This window comes from Ptiloglossa arizonensis, chromosome 5 (genome assembly GCF_051014685.1).
Source record: "Ptiloglossa arizonensis isolate GNS036 chromosome 5, iyPtiAriz1_principal, whole genome shotgun sequence".
Lineage (NCBI taxonomy): Eukaryota > Metazoa > Arthropoda > Insecta > Hymenoptera > Colletidae > Ptiloglossa > Ptiloglossa arizonensis.
The window spans coordinates 6,813,913-6,832,747 of NC_135052.1; the positions used below are offsets into that span (position 1 = coordinate 6,813,913).

At 38.3% G+C, this 18,835-nt stretch overlaps 2 protein-coding genes across 2 annotated transcripts; both read right to left on the reverse strand.

Moving 5' to 3' along the window:
• Positions 1-2,201: 2,201 nt before the first annotated feature.
• Positions 2,202-7,859, reverse strand: LOC143146806 (alpha-amylase 1). Its single transcript, XM_076311453.1, has 5 exons — positions 7,593-7,859; positions 5,338-5,768; positions 4,258-4,627; positions 2,758-3,246; positions 2,202-2,541 (listed from the first exon to the last, which is right to left on the reverse strand). The coding sequence occupies exons 1-5, from the start codon at positions 7,845-7,847 to the stop codon at positions 2,527-2,529; spliced, it is 1,560 nt and encodes a 519-aa protein (XP_076167568.1). The 5' UTR covers positions 7,848-7,859; the 3' UTR covers positions 2,202-2,526.
• A 4,578-nt stretch (positions 7,860-12,437) lies between these two features.
• Positions 12,438-16,099, reverse strand: LOC143147424 (alpha-amylase-like). Its single transcript, XM_076312670.1, is given in 11 exon segments — positions 12,438-12,492; positions 12,542-12,716; positions 12,798-12,923; positions 13,009-13,146; positions 13,262-13,319; positions 13,361-13,369; positions 13,444-13,905; positions 13,908-14,015; positions 15,054-15,426; positions 15,832-15,981; positions 16,032-16,099. Coding segments are annotated over 11 exon segments (1,722 nt in total).
• Positions 16,100-18,835: the final 2,736 nt, after the last annotated feature.

Genomic DNA, 18,835 nt, shown 5'->3' on the forward strand with positions numbered 1-18,835 from the left:
CGAAATTGTTCGAAACGCGTGTACCGTCACGGTGCTGGGAGCAACGAGAAAAATTGCGAACGATTAAATACGTCGGCGAATCGATCGCGAAGAATTCGAATAATTTCACGAACCCAACGATGACAGAGGTATAAACCGAAAAAGTGCCGACCGACAATGGGTGTTCGATCGTCGAGTGAAGTAATAAAACTGATCGAAAATAAGGAGAGAATGTATGCTCGAGAGTACATACCGCTGAATATGTATATTAAATAATTGTTGTTTGTGTGTGCAGAGACGAATCGCGCGCGAGGGAAAGAGACAGAGGGGAAAAGAGACAACATTTCATTAGCGAAAATTTATGTGCAATAAAGGAACGTTTCGATACGGTACTTTTAACTATGATAGGAAATACGTATTTGCTCAAATCGTTGTTTCTTTTATATATTTTAACGAAGTTTTTATATGAATGAATTATAATGATAAATATACTAAATTATATTTTTGCTAGCGTTCTACGTGCAAAAAGGAGAGAACTCCGCACACGTATACACATTCATAGATGTGCGTGAATTAGACGCACGCATATACACACACACGTACACGTACACACTCACACAGGTGCGTATCAATACGTAGCAAACGATATAGATTTACGAGCGACGGACCCGTAATATAAATAGTTTAGAAGAATTGTAAATTTACTCTTTTTTTTTTTTCTTCTCTTATTTACAACGTTTAACGTTTATTTATTTAGGAGTAAACCGTTGCCTTATTGTATTCACGTATAACAATTAAGATGTAAAAGAAAAACGTCCTAGGCGAAAGGTCGGAGACGGTGTTAGATCGAAAGTTGGTAAGTTCGTAAAAATGAGCAGTATTTTTAGATTTACATTAGCCTGAATTTACTGCAGACTATATACGTTTATAATTGTTATGTACACATACACTTACACGCGCGGGCGACACGCGCGCAGACATCCACGCGTGCTTCCAGATTCGTGTTTCGTCGTAGGAGAGTCGAGATCGTTCGTCTCGTTTCTTCTTTTACGACATTTGTCCCCGATACGTTGCACTCGGTTGATTCTCGTTTTCAATGTCGGCCACTAGTATTCATCTCGCGCCGCTGCAATGATCGTTTTCCGACTGAGCGGGAAAAGAATTATTTTCCAATTTCCAGTTTAATTCGAAATTCGAATCTTTCGACGCCGAAAAGGTCGATTAACGTTTCGTTTGCGATATCCTTTCTGTTTTCGCGTATCAAGTTTTCCAAGTCAAAGGTCGTGACGCGCGACGGAACAATTGTTGTCGTTACTTATTGCATACGGAGATTGATCGTTCGAACGCAATCTTGGAAGCCACGTACGGACATTAATCGAGCTAGCGGCTTTTACTTAAACCGAGATCACTGTACATAATGCTTGAGCATTTATTTATATCATGCTTCTACAAGAGGACCCGTAGTATTTTATTTAGTTTCGTAGCCGGGGTTCACGCGCATCATTACTACGTCGCACGAGATCATTACATTATCGGGCAGCAGGATCGCTCGGTCAGAACAAGAGAGAGAAGAGATTGGAAACGAATGCGTGTGTACGTGTGCGAGAAAGGGAGCAAAGAGTTGAAACAATAAAGAAAGAAAGAAAACACTTTACACGGCGAAAAATGAGAGGGTGCGAGAGAGAAAATAATGCGAAATTATTTAATGGAAATATATGAGTATTGTACAGGAAGAGACGAACGAAACGGAGAAGAGGGACGAAAGAACGGGCGATAAGGCAATCTTGTGATACTTCGATGTTCTTCCACCCATTTTTCACCCTTCGTTTCCTTCTGCGACTAATTTTTGCGATTACGTCCAACCGTCACTTACCCCCACCCCCATCCCCCATTCCTTCGGCACCCCTTTTTTATTTCTCCATCGCGAGTCTGTCGTGTATTATTCTACGATTAACTGTCATATTATGTATAGTAGAAATTAATGGTGAAAAGAGAACAAAAACAGTACATTGTTTCTGTTAAAATAAACATTGTTGAAAAATATATCTAGTCTTCGGTCATCTGCCTGTTGGTATTCTGCTCCGTTACGAGTCACGATCGCCGAAGGATTGCCCGGAAAATATGTATCGCAGAGAGATTGCGCGTGATTTCTCGAAACACTTGTCCCGGTGAGTAATTTTTCGATAAGGAAGATAGGAATCGGTAATCAAAAGTGATCCAGATTTCGACAATAGGACATCGAACGATAATTTATTGTAGTACAGTCGTGCGTCAAATTCGATCGCAAGTTGAATGCGTCAACGGTTCGTAAGATCGGCTCGATATCTTTATTGTCGCACAAGTTGCTCAACAGTCGGAGCACGATGTTTTACGCAATAACAATGTTCAAGAAGAAGAGACACTTTTAAACGTCCGAGAACATATTTGAAAGATCGAACAATGAAACTTCGGATAGAAGAAATAAGTATGTCCGCTTCTAGAAGCAATCTGGAACCAGATATTGTTATCACATTCTCCTTTTTGTCCATGCACGTCAGTCTTCTTCCTTTAAGCAACTTTCGTCTGAAAAGAAAATATTTTTCTGCATTCCTCCTTTTGACCTAACCGATACTACAGATGCGAAACGCGACAACGTGGAAAACAATTCATTTTTACAGATTATTTAGTGTTCGATCTTGTAGAAAGTTAACGTAAGCTAAAGATCGACTACATTCCTGGAATAACCGAGGCGATTCGTACAAGCGGCGCGGATTCTTATCTCAGATTGGAATAACTTACGTTTTTGTGAATGGCGATGAATCCGTCTTCTTCCCGCTTCAAGATGTCCACGTAAACCTCCCCGTTCTGTTGCACCGTGACGACCTTCCCAGTGCACTTTCCGTTCTCCAGGTTCCCGGAAACTATGTCGCAGTAAGCGCCAGGTGGCAAACAACCCTTGATAGTCACGGTCATGTCGTATTGGTCGCCGTTGAACGCTATGAATCCAGCGTTACCGCGACAAAACGCGATCTGATTGCTACCGTTGTCCCACCAGTTCGAAATTGCCGTTCCGTTCACTGCGTTACGGAATCTCACCATGTTGTAAATCTGTCGCCAACGATGCTCGCAAATCCAACCAGCCCCACAGGTGTTGTCGGGGTTAATTATCGGAGAAACGATGTTACCCCGATTGTCTTGCGGCGGACCCTGATTGAAGTCGTCGAAACCAAACGAGCTCATCACTCGCGGGATCCCGTAATTTTGGGCCAACATGAAGGCCACCGCCATCTGCAATATTCGTAAAAGTCGAAGATTGCGATTACGTTAATTTTTATCGCTATTTATAAATTCGATGCCTGTACTGGGAACGTGTCTTCGGTCGTGAAAGCAACGCGCTTACTTTCTCTAACCTTTTTCAATCGTATTTAATCTTTTCACTGCAGAATTAACCGATGGTCGAAATAGCCTTGATGTTAAATCGATTTCATAATTTATCGATAATGATACTTGAAAACATATCGTGCATACTCGAGCGCGATCGAAAGGTCGAGATTGAAACGTATCGAATGTTTCGAACATGTACTATTAGCGTATCAGAAGAATGCCAGTGGAACGTGCACTTTCCTCGGGCACGTTGTGTACGCGTGGTCCTCTCCAGGAATAAATAGAAGATTTATTATGTAAATGTTCGTGCGCAAACGTTGCACAGCGTGAAAACGAAAGATCGATTAAGAAATCAAAGGCAATAATACTGACTGTAATTGAAACACAAAGAGGTGGTTGTATTTTTATGCTTAAATGTTTTTCTATTCCTCTTTGCGCGTGAATTGCATTAAATACGAAAACGGAAATCTCGGTGAGTACGTCTGTCTCGGTGTCTGACTACAGACAGACTCATTCTACTAGGTCACGCTTCTTGCTGCAGAAAAAATTAGCAGCCCGGTAAACCATGGTTCGTTATATTTTGCAATTTTCAATATTCAAAATGCCTTTAAGATGTTTTCGAAAGAATTGGACATCCCGAAATATTTATTATTCGATAATTAAGTTTTATACGAAGTCGTGGCTCGAACCGATTCGTGAGGAAACAGTTGTTTCAGGTGTAATTTATTTACACGAGTCAATTCATTCAATCCGATAGCTATTACTAAGAAATTGTTAATAGTATTAAATACGACAAATTATTCTAATAATATTCCATTTACTCTTCGATAAGGTTACTTAATTCGCTAAATAATTTGTCTTGTTCGATACCAGGCGCGATTCCATTTAATATTTGAATAAAATCGTTCGAAATACCTTGTATAACTTGGGTGTTTTGTGGGTGAGTATGTTGGTGTTGGATCGTTGAGTGTCGTGGTTGTCGACGAAGACGAACGCCGTGTTCGACGGAAGCAGATTCCATTTCTCGCCCCAATTAACGAACCATTTCAGAAGATTGTTGCCTCGGAAGGAATTGCTGAGCTCTGAACCGTGTTTGAACTCGGTCACCGTAGCCACACTGGTGTATTCGAATTTCGAGACCGCCTCGTGGCCACCGTAATCTATCACTTCTTGGTATATAAACGGTCGTGCATTCGGTGGGAAACCGTGCGTCACGTCCAGATTTTTCAATCTGGAGTAAATTTCGTTCAGATCCTTCGGCCACATGTGTTTAGCAGCATCCATGCTGAGAAAAAGAAAACGCGATACAAAATTTAACATCGACCGATATCATCGAGGCCAAGGTACTCGTAGAAATACTCGGTATTGTGAAATTGATCGAAAACAATAGGTAGCGATATTTAGAATGTTTCGATTGCATCAAAAGTCCGCACTAAAATCTTTTGAGAAGAAGAAAAGAAAATATACAATCTCGTTATAAAAATAAAACTCGTTTATACCCATACGTGTTTCATATTAAAAGAACATTGCGTAGACGTAGTAAAGGAATTTACATTTTCAGGACATTATTTGGATATAATGCAGAATATAAATTACACATTGTAATTATTCCACGAAACGCAAAGTATCGAGTTCGATCGTTTCATCGAATCTCTTCGGACGATAAATTATGTAATTGTTTCGACTTTGATATTACTTTACGCACAAGTGATAGCAGCCTCTTGTTATTAAATAATATATTATCAACGAAATATTTACCTCTCCACTAAAGTTCAGAGAGATTGCTGTCGGTAATGGCCAATTAATATGTAAAGATAATATTTTCGATAACACATTCGCGCGTATAGAGGTTCGTTTACTTCGAAGATCGAAGAGTGACACGTGTTTCCGAGAAGCGCTATATTTTTTCGTTGAATTGACTTCTCAATTATATTCTAGATCTTCGTTGGTAATTATTAACGATATTACTTTATAGAACACGATAAATATACTGACCGGAATCCCGCTACGCCGGTGTCGATCACTTCGTTCATGAAGTTCACGATTTTCTCTCTGACGTATTCGGAGCCTTGGTTCAAGTCGTGTAGACCGTCTAGCTCACAATTTCGTACGTTGCTCGCGTCGTTGTAATTGGTGATCGAGCAGATCCGATGAAAGTCTTTGTCGGTGTAGGGCACCCCGTAATAGTTGCGCGAGTACGTGTCCGCCCTTGAATTACCAGTGCCCATCGCGTTCGGTGAGTTAGCGGACATGTGATTTGTGATCGCGTCGACGTAGATCCGGACACCCACGCTGTTGCATCTGGCCACCATATTGGAGAATTCTTCTTTGGTGCCTGATCGCGTGTTCCAAGAATACGAGAGCGGTTGATAACGTTCCCACCATGGTCTGTTTTGAACCACTAGGTTCTCTTGAATAGGTGATACCTGAGAAGATACGATTCAGCGGATGAGTATGTTCTCCGTTTTCGTATGTAGAAATCGAGAAACGAAATATTCCACGAAATGTACCATGCGTTGAACAATTGAAACTAATTGAACATCGAACGACGGTTTTCTGCGTATTTTGTATAATATTTAGGTAATGAACGAAAAGATGAAAATAAATTTGTCCGTGCACAGCTGTTTCATAGTTTTTGGTTTTACTGTTCAATTTACTTTAGATTTATGAGGGGACCATATGTACTACGAGGAGCTGGAAAGATGTCACCTGACAGAAATTTCCAATCGTATTGGATCAGACGTGCTAGTCGGCTTTCGAAGACCCGCGATTAACCAAAAATTGCTCGATGTTGTCCACGTTCACATGGTACTATTATATTCTCATTAATCTAGGAGTCATCTTTCCAGCTCTTAACTATACACTACTTGTTGATTCTCCTCGTCCCTTCCGCGAGTAACGAACCAACAACCGTACCAATAAGGACATCTACACCTATGGTTGTCTACCCTCGCTGAAGACATTCACGACACGATCAATAGAGTTTAAGTAGTTCGTGTACAATCTCTCCGCTAATCGTAAGACCAACTCGGTCCAACAGACGCTTCCTTAACCTTATCGGTGAATTAGTCGATCTCACACTCTCCGTAATTGCGATAAACAAATCTAATTAAAGTTGTAGATTCGTCGCGCGTAATTTATTTTCGATATAACTTCTCTGAATTAATGTGCAAGCGTAGACAGTATGAATAATAAAAAGGATACGTTGAAAAGTGACATTTCAAACAGGCGCTCAACATTATCCATTCGGTGATACAGTTCTTTGAAGAAGAATGCAATGTATTACACTTTTTGTTCGAGTTCATCGTATCACTGTTACTTCTTGAAGTTTGCTGCACTATTTGTCGTTTTTAGTTCAAACGAAAGAATTTATCTCGATATGCAACATTACTTTTAATCTTCGTTTATCAAATTAACGTACACCACAATACAAAAGATCTTTGACAATAACACGTGCCATTTCACGAGTATTTTTAGGAATAATTTATAGTTGTGCAAATTTACTCTTAATCGTATTATATTCAAGAAAACGTAATGTGTGTCGCATCTAACATAAACGATGGTATTTGTATCGGTATACCATATTGATTATAATAATGTAAAATATTTTTGATTCGATATTAATGTTGCATCGCAAACCCTCGACGTCTGAATGCATTTGGAATCACTTAAAATACTTACTGAAGGATACAGGCACTGCAAATTCGACAATTCTTACAGCGATCGACGATTACTAATCAGGAGACGCCATTTGACAACCCTAAAACCTATTTCCTCGATCTTCTCACTCACACTTCTGTTTACTTGACCTTTCTTAACACGCATCTACACTGCTGTCGTAACTTCTTCCTACAGTTCCTACATTTTCTCTGAACATCTTATCTTATATCCCATCGTTTTTAAAGTCCTTACCGCTTCCTCTACCAATTAGAAGCGTCAAGATTTTAGCAAACGAAGACACAAAATCTAGACGAGATCCTCGACAACAATTTTCGCGTTTCGTCTCTTCGCGGGTTAGTATTTAAATTGTAATTCCGTTAAGTTGCGATAAACCCTTGTTGTTCATCGCGTGCAATTTCGTGCTCCTTGTAAATCGATCGTGCAAGATTGTACGACGCAATACCTGACACAATTTATCGATATGTGGAACTTGGCGTATATTTTGAGAAATAGGTGTATTCATCAAAGATGGGTAATCGAGAGACCATCGAGACGGTATTGTTCAACGTGTTGAACAACGATTAAATTACCTGCACTCCTCCGTAGCCCATCGGCCCAAGGAAGTCCTCGCATTCCTTCGCGATGTCGTTCCATTTCCACTCGAAGAGGTGCACCATCGTGTCATGGCCGGCCACATAGTGAGGATCCTTGTGGGAAGTGTCACCCACCGCCACCGAGAGCACAGCCAACAATGTCACGATCAACAACATCGCAGTAACGTCTTCTCGAAATGATCGTTCCCACAATATATATCCAGCCGATATTACATCACTGTCCTCCATCATGCATCCAAAGGTCAATTTCTTACTACCACCAGTCGTCTTTTATCGATACGGTGCTTCATTCTCCGTTGGATAATCATTCGATTCGTTTTCACTCGAATCGCGTGTTTCATCTTCATGCACGTTGTTATCTTTTCCCTGGGCAAGAGTAAACAGAACACAATGGACCATTTTAATGAAACGTCAATAATAGTGTTATTCAAATATCGATAACAAACGGATCTCACGATCTCATCGCGATTACATGTATCGTTGCCTTGACAATCTATTTACCGAGAGTTATTCGAAACAATGTATATATTGTTTTTGTTACGAACACGCGATCGAAACCGTGTTGTTACTATTTGTAGGGGATCGACTAAAGAGTGACGCACCCGCTCGTACACAGATAACGATTTTTTTGTGGCTAATATTGCGAAAGCCGATGTTTGCATTCCACGCGAAGTTATTCCCGATTGTGTGCACTATTAATCTTCTTGTCCCCTTCGCGGCCGTTTACTGCCGCTGCTATTGTGGACGTGTAAATTGATCGACTGTTTTCGAACGAGTAAAATTGATCGAAGATGAGACTCTTTCGCTTGGGTAGACTTTGAACATTCAGCCGGGAAATGAATGAGTATCTTGTGTATCGTCATATGGCGTGCAAGAAAATCATAACAAACGGAGAGTTCGCTGGAATATGTGTCCTTGCGCGTGCCGATGAATAATAATATTGTACAAGTTTAAAGATTGCCGGAGTACGTCAACGAGATTGCGAGAAATCGGCAAACATCGTTCTCCTCGATTCGCAATGTATAATACATTTCGTTACGTTTTTAACTTATCCTAAGTTCATCCTTGAACGTTCCGACACGTGTACGGATGCGTCTATCGCAACAATTCGTGCGAATTAACATTCTAAACAATTTTAGAACGTTGTCTACTTGTCAATAGAAATTTCAAATCTCTGGAACGAAACTCGAAAATTAAATCACAGAAAATTATTTAAAAGACCTGTACGATATATTTTTTTTCCAATTTAAGTACTTTTCCTTTGAGAACAAAAATATCTCTTTATCGTATTAGGTATCAAAGTGAAAGTAGCCTAAGAAACGATCTTGACGTAACACCAGATTGTCAACCCAATTCTGATAATCTACCAATAATCTGTGTAGTTGATTATGCGTCTTTGTCCGACTAAACGATTTTGCACACGCGTAAAAGTACAAAACATGCGTATAAGATTCGCTTTCGAGTTATGTAAACACGCTCGTGTTACAATATTATTTTAAGAAATTATTGATTAGATTTCGATTAAAGATACATTTTTATTATTCAATAGAAAAATTCCATTCTGCGACAACGTCTTCGTACTTACGCGAATATCTTATAAATCATTAGTGTTTCTACACCGACAGTGAGAACGATTTATTCTTTTCTATTCAACATTCAAATATCATGGTAAGATGGTAAGATCACGGTGTTTAGCATATTACCATAAAGAACCCCTCCACGACTCTATGATTCACTCCTAAAAACAACTTTTGACTCGTTCGGAGCACGCAGCAGTTGTATTCATTGCTAAACATCCACTAATGGAAACTCATTATCTTTTATCTCATTATTAATCTTCCTTTGAACCTTCTATTTTCTTACCTACAACCACTTATTATTACTCGTATTTGTTGGCCTCGCGTGGGTCCTTGTTTGTAAGATAATGAGTTTTGATCAAAATAAATTTATTTAAAATCAAACACTCTTCTCCTCATTGTTCTTTAAACGTGTCGCGAATGCTTGTAATTTTCCTATCGGAAAAATAGGATACCGAAAAATCATTTTTGACATAATAATTCGATACAAGACGGTTACGTAACAACTTTGATGTATTTTGTAAAATGTGTACGAATATGTGGAAATAATGTAGAATTTCTAATTCTTATAATTTACTTTTATTTTAAACCATAAATATTACCTAAAAATTTGCTCTAAAAATGCACATCGCGGTCTAATCCCGAGGAAGACGTAAATATGGAATAATAACAGTAAAAAGGTAAGGCAATAAATCACTGTAAGGTTAAACGTTAGCCTAGCCTGGGTTAGACATCTTTGTACAATATTTTCAATTTTCAATTTATAATACAACCTTTTGTACCGTAGTCAGAATGTATGGGTTAATGGCGGTTAATCTCTCTTTTAGAAGCACAAATTTCAATGAAAGGTCGGACCATTCCGCATCTGCCGCCTAATTAGAAACTCTACGATTATGGCGAAGAGTAATTCGTTCCGCGAAAGTCAAAGGGACAACTTTCGAGAGATCCATGAGGGTCCTTTTTTAATAAATCGATTAAATTTTCAAAGCATCGCCTGCCGATTACGAAGGAGTAGCATTAAATATATTCTTATTTTATCTTAGCACAATGAAGAGATTAATTTTTTGCCCAAATTCGTTAACATAACATTCATATTTTGAATCTTTCAACTTCAATTTTAATATAGTAAAGAAGGGATTACAATTTCACTTCTTCATTTTCAGATTTAATACGATTGACAAAAAATATTCCTCCGTGCAACGTAATCATTTTCGAGTAAGATGTAATTCAAAAACAGTGCTCCGAAACGTTTTGCTTTTAAATATATTACTTTTAAATATATTTGGTATATTACATATTCCTAATATTTTCCGATAAAATAATCCGTAATACTTTAAAGAGAACACTGGGATATCATTCAAGGTACAAATAATCAAATTCACGCTACCCCTTCTACTTTCTAAAATATCTAATCTAATCTATATGTGTCGAAGCGCTTTGTCGATTGTTTTATAGTTCGAAATAGCCGATCAGTTTTAAAATTAAAATATTATCCATTAAATAGATATCATTTAATTGTTACAACAAATTTTGATACATATTACACAGATTTAATGTATCGAAATGTATAAAATAAGTATGAAAAATTTTTAAACACAATTTTCAGAAGTAGCCTAACAAAAATGTTTTGGAGTTGATAGTTGTTCGCATTAACAAGTGTTCGGAGTCCAAAGTATCGATTAACTTAATACTAACGCAATCTACTCCAAAATACAAGAGTAAATTATTTTCTTCGTGGAACTTTTTTCTAAAAACAAAACATTTTTAAATATCTATACATTGAAACAATATAATAACAATATACATCGTTACTTCGAACAGAGGAAATAAGACTGTCCGAAAAATTGAAACTTTTTTCAGCCTTTCACTAACTAGTGGATGATCTTTGTAGAGCCACACTCGCCAAACAAGAATCCGGAAGTCGAATTGCTATATCATCCCCAGTTTTCGAAAAACACAAGTTTCTGTAAAAACCTAGAATTTTCGAAAATAATGAGTAATTACATGAAAATTAAACGTTAGAAAATTCCAATTACTTGTCAAAAATAAAGGAGAGATTCTCGAATATAATGGTGTACAATTCGTTAATTATTTTTGCTCCTAAATAGTTATAAATTAACGTCAACCTTTAAAAAAGTGCCGATGTGTGTAGTTTCTCTGCACTATTTTTGTATTTTTACAAAAAGTTCTTTACCTAGAACGAAAACCCTACATCGGATTCTGTAGACATTTTCGAAGAAGAAATTGCTGACAGAAATGTCGGAACGACTTAAATTTCGAGCAGGCCGAGAAAATATTCGTACAGTGGTTTACCATCATGTGCACCCCTGCTCGCTTGTCTCGATTCGACAGGGCCGTAGCTATTTATAACCAGCGCCGATGGAGGGTTTCAATTGAACGTCCACATTTTACAAATAATGTTTGACTTTTTTTTTAAATACTTTAAGAGTTCTGTTCGTTTTTTCTCCTACATTTCTGTGGATACAAATCACCAAACTATAATATAGTTTTCAATTAATTTCAATTAATAGAAATATTAATATAAGCAGCCAGTAGCTCGGTACTATCCACGACGAAGAATTATTGTTCCTTGTGAGTAATACCAATTACCAGGTCCCACCATGTGGAGGTTGCTGCGAACGGAGACCTAAAAGGAGCCAGATGGAATAAAAGTTCCATCGATTTCTCTCGATACGCAATACAAACGAAATTACCAAACCGAGGAGATGGAACGAATCAAAGTTCCTTTGATCTCCTCGTTTAGTTTTGCCAAGTAATTGAACCGTGGAAGAAAATGAAAGAAAATTGGAGAAGACGCGAGATTCCCTCTAAGGAGCCACTAAGGTGATCCGGGACCGATCTAATATCTTATTTTCTTCGACGGTACAATCGCTTGGCAGAAGTAAACGAGAAAATCGAAAGAACGTTGATTCTTTCCATCCCCTCGGTTTAGTAATTTCGTTTGTATTGCGTGTCGAGAGAGATCGATGGAACTTTCATTTCATCTATTTCTCTCTGGCTTTCTGCTCGGAGCAACCTCCACGTCGCGGGTAGTACCGAGCTAATTGGCTGCTTATATTAATGATATTTCTATTGATTGAAATTGATTAAGAAGTACATCACAGTTTGGCGATTGGTATAGAGGAAATATAAAGGAGAACAAAGACGGAACTCTGAAGTATTAAAAAGAAATTCAAACATTATTTGTAAAAGGTGAATGCTCATCGGCATTGGTTACGCACAGCTACGACCCTGAAGAATCAAGATTAGCGAGCAGCGGTGCACATGGCGGCAAACCACTGTACACGCGTTGTCGTTGAATATTTTCTCGGCCTGTTCGAAATGTACCATAAGTCGATCCAATACTTCTGCCAGGCAGTTACTTCTTCGGAAATGTCTACAGAATCCGATCGTTTCGTCCTAGGTAAAGAATTTTGTGTAAAACTACAGAAATAAAGCAGAGCGACTACACAAATCGATACTTTTTTAAACTTGGACGTTAATTTATATCTTTTTAGGTTTCCTGAAAAACAATTAATAAATTGTATACTGCTACATTCGAGAAACTCTCCTCTATTCGTAAGGGCCATTAGAACTTCCCAACGTTTAATTTCCACGTAATGATTCATTATTTTCGATAATTCTAGGTTTTTACCAAAATTAGTGTTTCTTAAAAACTGGGGATGATACAGCAATTCGACTTCCGGATTCTCGTTTGACGAGTGTGGCACTGGAAAGATCACCCACCGATTATTGGATGGAAAAAACAGTGTAATCAGTTTCGTCGTGCAACTACTCTCTTCCAGGAGAAACACATTTTTCAATAATCACGAAATCTAACAAAAACTGAGAGATGTTTACAGCTCGACCGAACGAGAGTAAAATCTGGAAGTGGATGCACTCGCTGGGATAAATAGAAACAGAAACTTTTACCGGACCTGGTGATGAACAGTCTATGTTTTTCGCGAGTTTCACTTCACGAACAATCGACGGGCCAACAACAATGGGCCAATTGACGTCACAGTCACAAAAAGGCAACGAATGGAAGGGTTACCACAATAGCGCTACGTTTCAACGCTTGACGTCGAATGAGAAGTGGAGGTGGCGAGATTCCGTGACACTCATGCTTGTCGATTCACACACGCATATTTTGAACCTTACTCTCACTTGGTCAAACTACACATCGCGTAATAAACGCGTCTGCGAGTAAGGTAATCAAGAATAAGTCCGCAGATCATTTACTTTTAAACGTCTTGGGAAGTTAACAAAAGCTGGACGTTGACTATATTTCTTGTATCTTTATACAAATGCTTTGTATAAGAGTAACTTACGTTTTTATCAATAGCAATGACTCCGTCCTCATCCGACGTAAAAGTCTCAACGTAAACGGTATTATTCTGCCGCACTGTAATGATTTTTCCAGTGCACCTTCCGCTCTCCAGGTCTCCTGATGTTAGATCACAGTAACGGCCAGGCAACAGGCAACCGTTTATCGTCACCTTCGTGTCCTTGTCGTCACCGTTGAACGCCACAAATCCAGCATCTTCACGACAGAACGCGATCTGTTTGCTGCCATTGTCCCAGCAATCCGTAACGTTCGTTCTCGCCACTGTGTTGCGGAAGCGCACCATGTTGTAAATCTGTCGGCAACGGTGCTCGCAAATCCAGCCAGCGCCGCAGGTGTTATCGGGATGAATGTTAGGAGACTCGATGTGTTCCTAGCTGTCTCCATTGGCGGGTCTTGATCGTAGTTTTCGAAATCGAACGTAATCATCAATCGCGGTATTCCGTACGAATGGGCCAACACGAGGCCATCCGAGAGGTCGGTGGAAATCAAAGATTATATTTAAATAAATTTTTCTTGCATATAAATGATAGAACGTATTTCTGGTTGTAAGAGGAACGCGTACATAATCTCATTTAATCTTTTTACCGCTGAAGTAATTAATGTTAAGTACTACACCGAATATGAGCGATCTCCACGTACAATTTTTAGAAGTCGTTGAAGTTCACCGAAAGAAGTAAAATTTTAACAATCTCAATAATTCAGCACGGAGAGTCTCGTATGCTTTATTTATATCTATAATTTTCAAGACGAGAGAACAATTGTTACTAATCGATATTTCAACACATTCATTTTGTACGATATATGTATCAACAGTAAATATTATTAGGTAGCAGTAGAAACGGAGAATAAAGATATTTACTAATATCAATAATGATAGGTTTACGTCTGAGAGCTTGTTTCGTTCACAATTGATAGATGGAAGTATATATCATAGCCAGTACAATACGAATGTAACGAGCAATTTCGATTGTCTCGAACGACTAGATTATCAAATTACTTTGACTACTATAAATAAATATTAGACGAGTATTCTTACTATTTTTCATTTACTCGTGTACGAATATTTAAGAACCAGTATCGCTACTTTATTCGAGACTCTGAAACAGGAATCTCAACGTTTCGGTGTCTGACTACAGGCAGACCCATTCTACTAGGTTACGTTTAGAAGAAAAATTAATGGCGCTGTGAATTACGTTTCGATAAACTTTCTCATTTTTAACGTTTGAAAGGATTTTTGCTCCGTACAATGATTCGGGAACAATGAAACGTCTTAAACTGTTGTATAATTCATCGTAAAACAGGCACAGCTATTAAGTAATCGGTTATTGAAAGTTTTGATTCTTTTTTAACCGTCCTGTATTTTCAAACAACATCCTGCTTGCAATGATACGGTAAATTCTGTATCGTAAAGTAACGTAGCAGATGATTGGCAATAATTTCTACTAAATTTCATATGTACGCTTCTAGGTTTAATATATTCGAGAAAGATTCGAATGAAATTGTCTAACGTACCTTGTACTATTTGGCAGATTTATAGTTGAGCGGTTGGTAACTGGTAGCGCGCTGGATGTCGTGATTGTCGACGAAAACAAGAGCGTCTGACGACGGAAGTAATTGCCACTTCTCTCCCCAATTACTGAACCATTTCAGAAGATTATTGCCCCTGAACGAATTGCTAAGCACCGCGGTGTGTTTGTATTCGGGCACTACGCCCATTCCATTGTATTCGTATTTAGAGACCGCTTGTTTGCCATCGTTGTCTATCACTTGCTGATATATAAACGGTCGAGCATACGGTGGAAAGCCGAAATTCTCCTTTAGATTGTTCAATCTCGAGTAAATGACTTTCAGATCAGCCGGCCAAATGTGTTTGGCAGAATCGATACTGAAGAGAGGAATAATTTAAAAAAAAAAGGCAAAATTTACAAATATAAATAAAACGTAAAATTACCCACATACTAGATTGTTCGATAAGTTTTATTAAACTTATTGAACAACCTATTATGAATAATATCATTATCTAATGTTGAATATGGCAATAATTCCAACTGTCTAGCGATAATTTATGGACGCAGTATATCGAAACAATAAAAAAGTGTTATTCAGAAAAAAAGGAATATTTTTCTTCTAATAGAGCTGATTAGGCATTGATATAATTATACCAGAATTTTTTACAATATCCAGGAGAAGGGAAATACACGTACTTTTTCTATTAACTGAGCTAATAACCTGTTTTTCTAATTATACATTGACACTCGTAAACGTTATTTCTTGTGATCAATATACCAACCGGAATCCCGCTACGCCTGCATCGATGACTTCCTTCATAAATTCCACGATCTAGTCTCTGACATATTGGGTCGTTTGGTTCAAGTCGTGGAGACCGTTCAATTCGAAATTTCGTACGTTGGTACCATCTTAGTAATTATTCAATTTAAATTAAATTAATACAGACAAAACACGGAGCACCTAAGCCGATATTAAAAATACATTATTCTAAACGACGATTGAATTATCTGCACTCCACTGTAGCCCATTCGTCCAAGAAAATCTTTCATTTCCACTGAAAAAGATGCATCATAGTGTCACGATTCCCCAGATAGTACGGCTCTTTGTTGGGGTTTTGGCCAGCTATCACCAAGAATAGAGCAAATAAGACTATGATCGCCAACATTGCTGCAAGATACCTCGCTAAATATCTCAGATCCAAAACTATATCCGAATGATGTTATATCTCTGCAGGCTATCTGTCATTCAACGGTCAATGTTTGTCTGTCCACCAATTGTTTCTTATCAATGAGGTGTTTTATTCACAGAATACTCGATAAAATCACTGCCTTAATTCCAATATCGTACAATGCAATTTCTGCGTTGATTAGTTAATTTTGTTACAAATGAAATATTTTCACCTCTAGAATCGCGTATTACTCACAACGGTTTCATTTTCTTCGGAGAAAGAAGATGAATTCAAAGAAGAGGTCATAGACTTTCGTAAATCGTTTGAAAAAAATGACACAAAAATCGGGAGCTCTTTTTGTCGCAATTCCCTTTTTGTGTAAATTCTTTTATAAAATGTTTTTAAAATGGTAATCGACGATGCCGAGGATCAAATCATCGTGTCACAGGTATTCGTGTTACCGAGAAATAATTACTAACAATTATCGATCGGTCGGTTGGTCGGTTACTATAATCAATGAAAATCATCGAACATTCTTCTCTCATCGGAAACGAGCTTTCAGTTAATTGGCATTCATTAAATGACACTCTAATAACGTATTACAAGGTACGTTGCAGGAAGCAAGTGTATCGACAGCTGATTTGTGAACCTAATAATCCTTACAACTTCCGTCGAGTTCGCCGCCATATTTCATCGATGTATATCCGTCATTACGCCCATTTATGTTTGTAAGAGCGTTCGTGTACTCGTGCGAAGCGTGTTATTTCATTTGTATCTTCGTTTGTAGCATTGGCAGTTTGAGTATCTTAAATTAATTGGAGAATTGTAGCGTGAAAATATTTTTGTATAGGTTGATTCAAGGTTGAGTAGAATTCTCGTCCAAATAAAAATATTAAATAAAACATGAACTTTTATCGAACGTCGTGTATTCGATAAAAGTCACAATCAAATTACGTTTCGCGTTCCGTGAAAAGTTTCCACAAATATGTATTAAATTAAATAAACAGGGTTTTCGTTATTGGAAACGTTTCAGCAACGAATAATATTACAAACAACGATGTAAGACGACAAAATAACCATTTCAAATCGACTTACCTCTGTTCGTCGATTTATTCAAATTAAAATTACTTTAATAAAATATGATTTGTTGTTCTTGAATAATTTCATTTTAATTGTAACTTTTACTTGAATTTTACTTAAAACAAAATTGATTAAAAATTTGATTCGAACAACTTGTAGTTACTACGCCATTTCTAAAAGATCTTTACCTTAGACGTGGTAATATCCAATACTTTAATAGAGCACTATTCAGTATAGGTAACTTTTTCGCGTTATTATCTAAAACAGCGCTGCCCAGCGTAAGGATCCTTCATTATTTAATACAGTGTTGTTTATTGTACTATTTGCAGAGATCGTAAGTTACCAAGAAGACTACCTTAGCTCCACCTAGTCCCCACCAATGGTTCCCACGTTTAGATGTTAACTCGTCATATCGCATAGGCGTAGAATCTCTGTAAGGCGGAAGAATATACAAAACGACGAATACGAGAATCTTATTATATAACAAAACGTTTATAAACATACGAAAAATACAGAATTATTACGAAGAAGATAAATTATTTATTAAAACCGTCATGAATAATTTAACATTAAAAATAAACGCATTCAATTCATAATACGATAACGAATACGAAGACGAAAACAGCACATCGAACGTACGGGATAAGCAAACGAGAAAATTTTACTTAATTACAGTACTTGTTCTTGACAATAATTGTTATTACGTAGAATTTATCGAGATTATATTACGCATGGTATAAAAGCATTTTCTTGTTCCGATGATATTTAATATTCCAGGTATACGTCCACGTTCCAGTCGTCGCTCATTATTGCTTGGTCTCGCTCTGTTCGATGTCTCTCCTTGGTCGCGCGATAGACTCGTGTACGCGATCGCTCTAACCAATAATGAAAATGCGTGCAATTAAACGTGAAGCGACTAATCTGATTCGTTGGCAGGTTACGATCTCTGCACAGTAGGGGCCCCTCGTGCGTTTGCTTCCCCTTCCAATCCCACGTTCCTTCTCCCACGCGGCGTACCTAGTAGACGCTGTCTACTGCGCATGCGCCGTTTAGACTCTTACAGAGCTCCGACATTTTGATCCCGGTGTACAATACTGATTCGACCGCCGATCGCTGATCAACCAGCAACAATAAACGATTACGATTCTCCGATCGTCCAGATCGACAAGGAAGTTCTCCGTAACGTCATCGACGAACTCCACACGCAGCTGCACGAACACCGATACAGGATGGCGAGGCAGCCTAGACGAGTGTGGTTTAATTACGCGAAAAGACATAAAATTGATTGAGTCATCCGGCCGCGCGGCAATTATCGCGGTTTATCGATAACCCCTATCGCCGCGCAGTGGATGCACATTCCGCGCTCGAAGTATGCAAATGAGGAACGGAGCGGCGGGGTGGGGGAGAAAGGGACGAAACGAAGGACGGTAGTCGAAGACTGATGACGTTTGGCATTAAAACGAGCGAGCCGCGCTGCCGCCATCGACAGCACCCGGACTCGTCTGGTAGCATTAATAAATGAGGGACATCAGCTTTT

What these genes read in the sequence shown, in the direction of transcription:
- LOC143146806 (XM_076311453.1), bottom strand. Translation starts at nt 7,847, where the DNA reads ATGATGGAGGACAGTGATGTAATATCGGCTGGATATATATTGTGGGAA. An exon ending in TGGGCTACGGAGGAGTGCAG is followed by an intron (nt 5,769 to 7,592) that starts GTAATTTAATCG and finishes GTATCTTCTCAG; the next exon opens with GTATCACCTATTCAAGAGAA. An exon ending in AAACACCCAAGTTATACAAG is followed by an intron (nt 3,247 to 4,257) that starts GTATTTCGAACG and finishes CGAATATTGCAG; the next exon opens with ATGGCGGTGGCCTTCATGTT.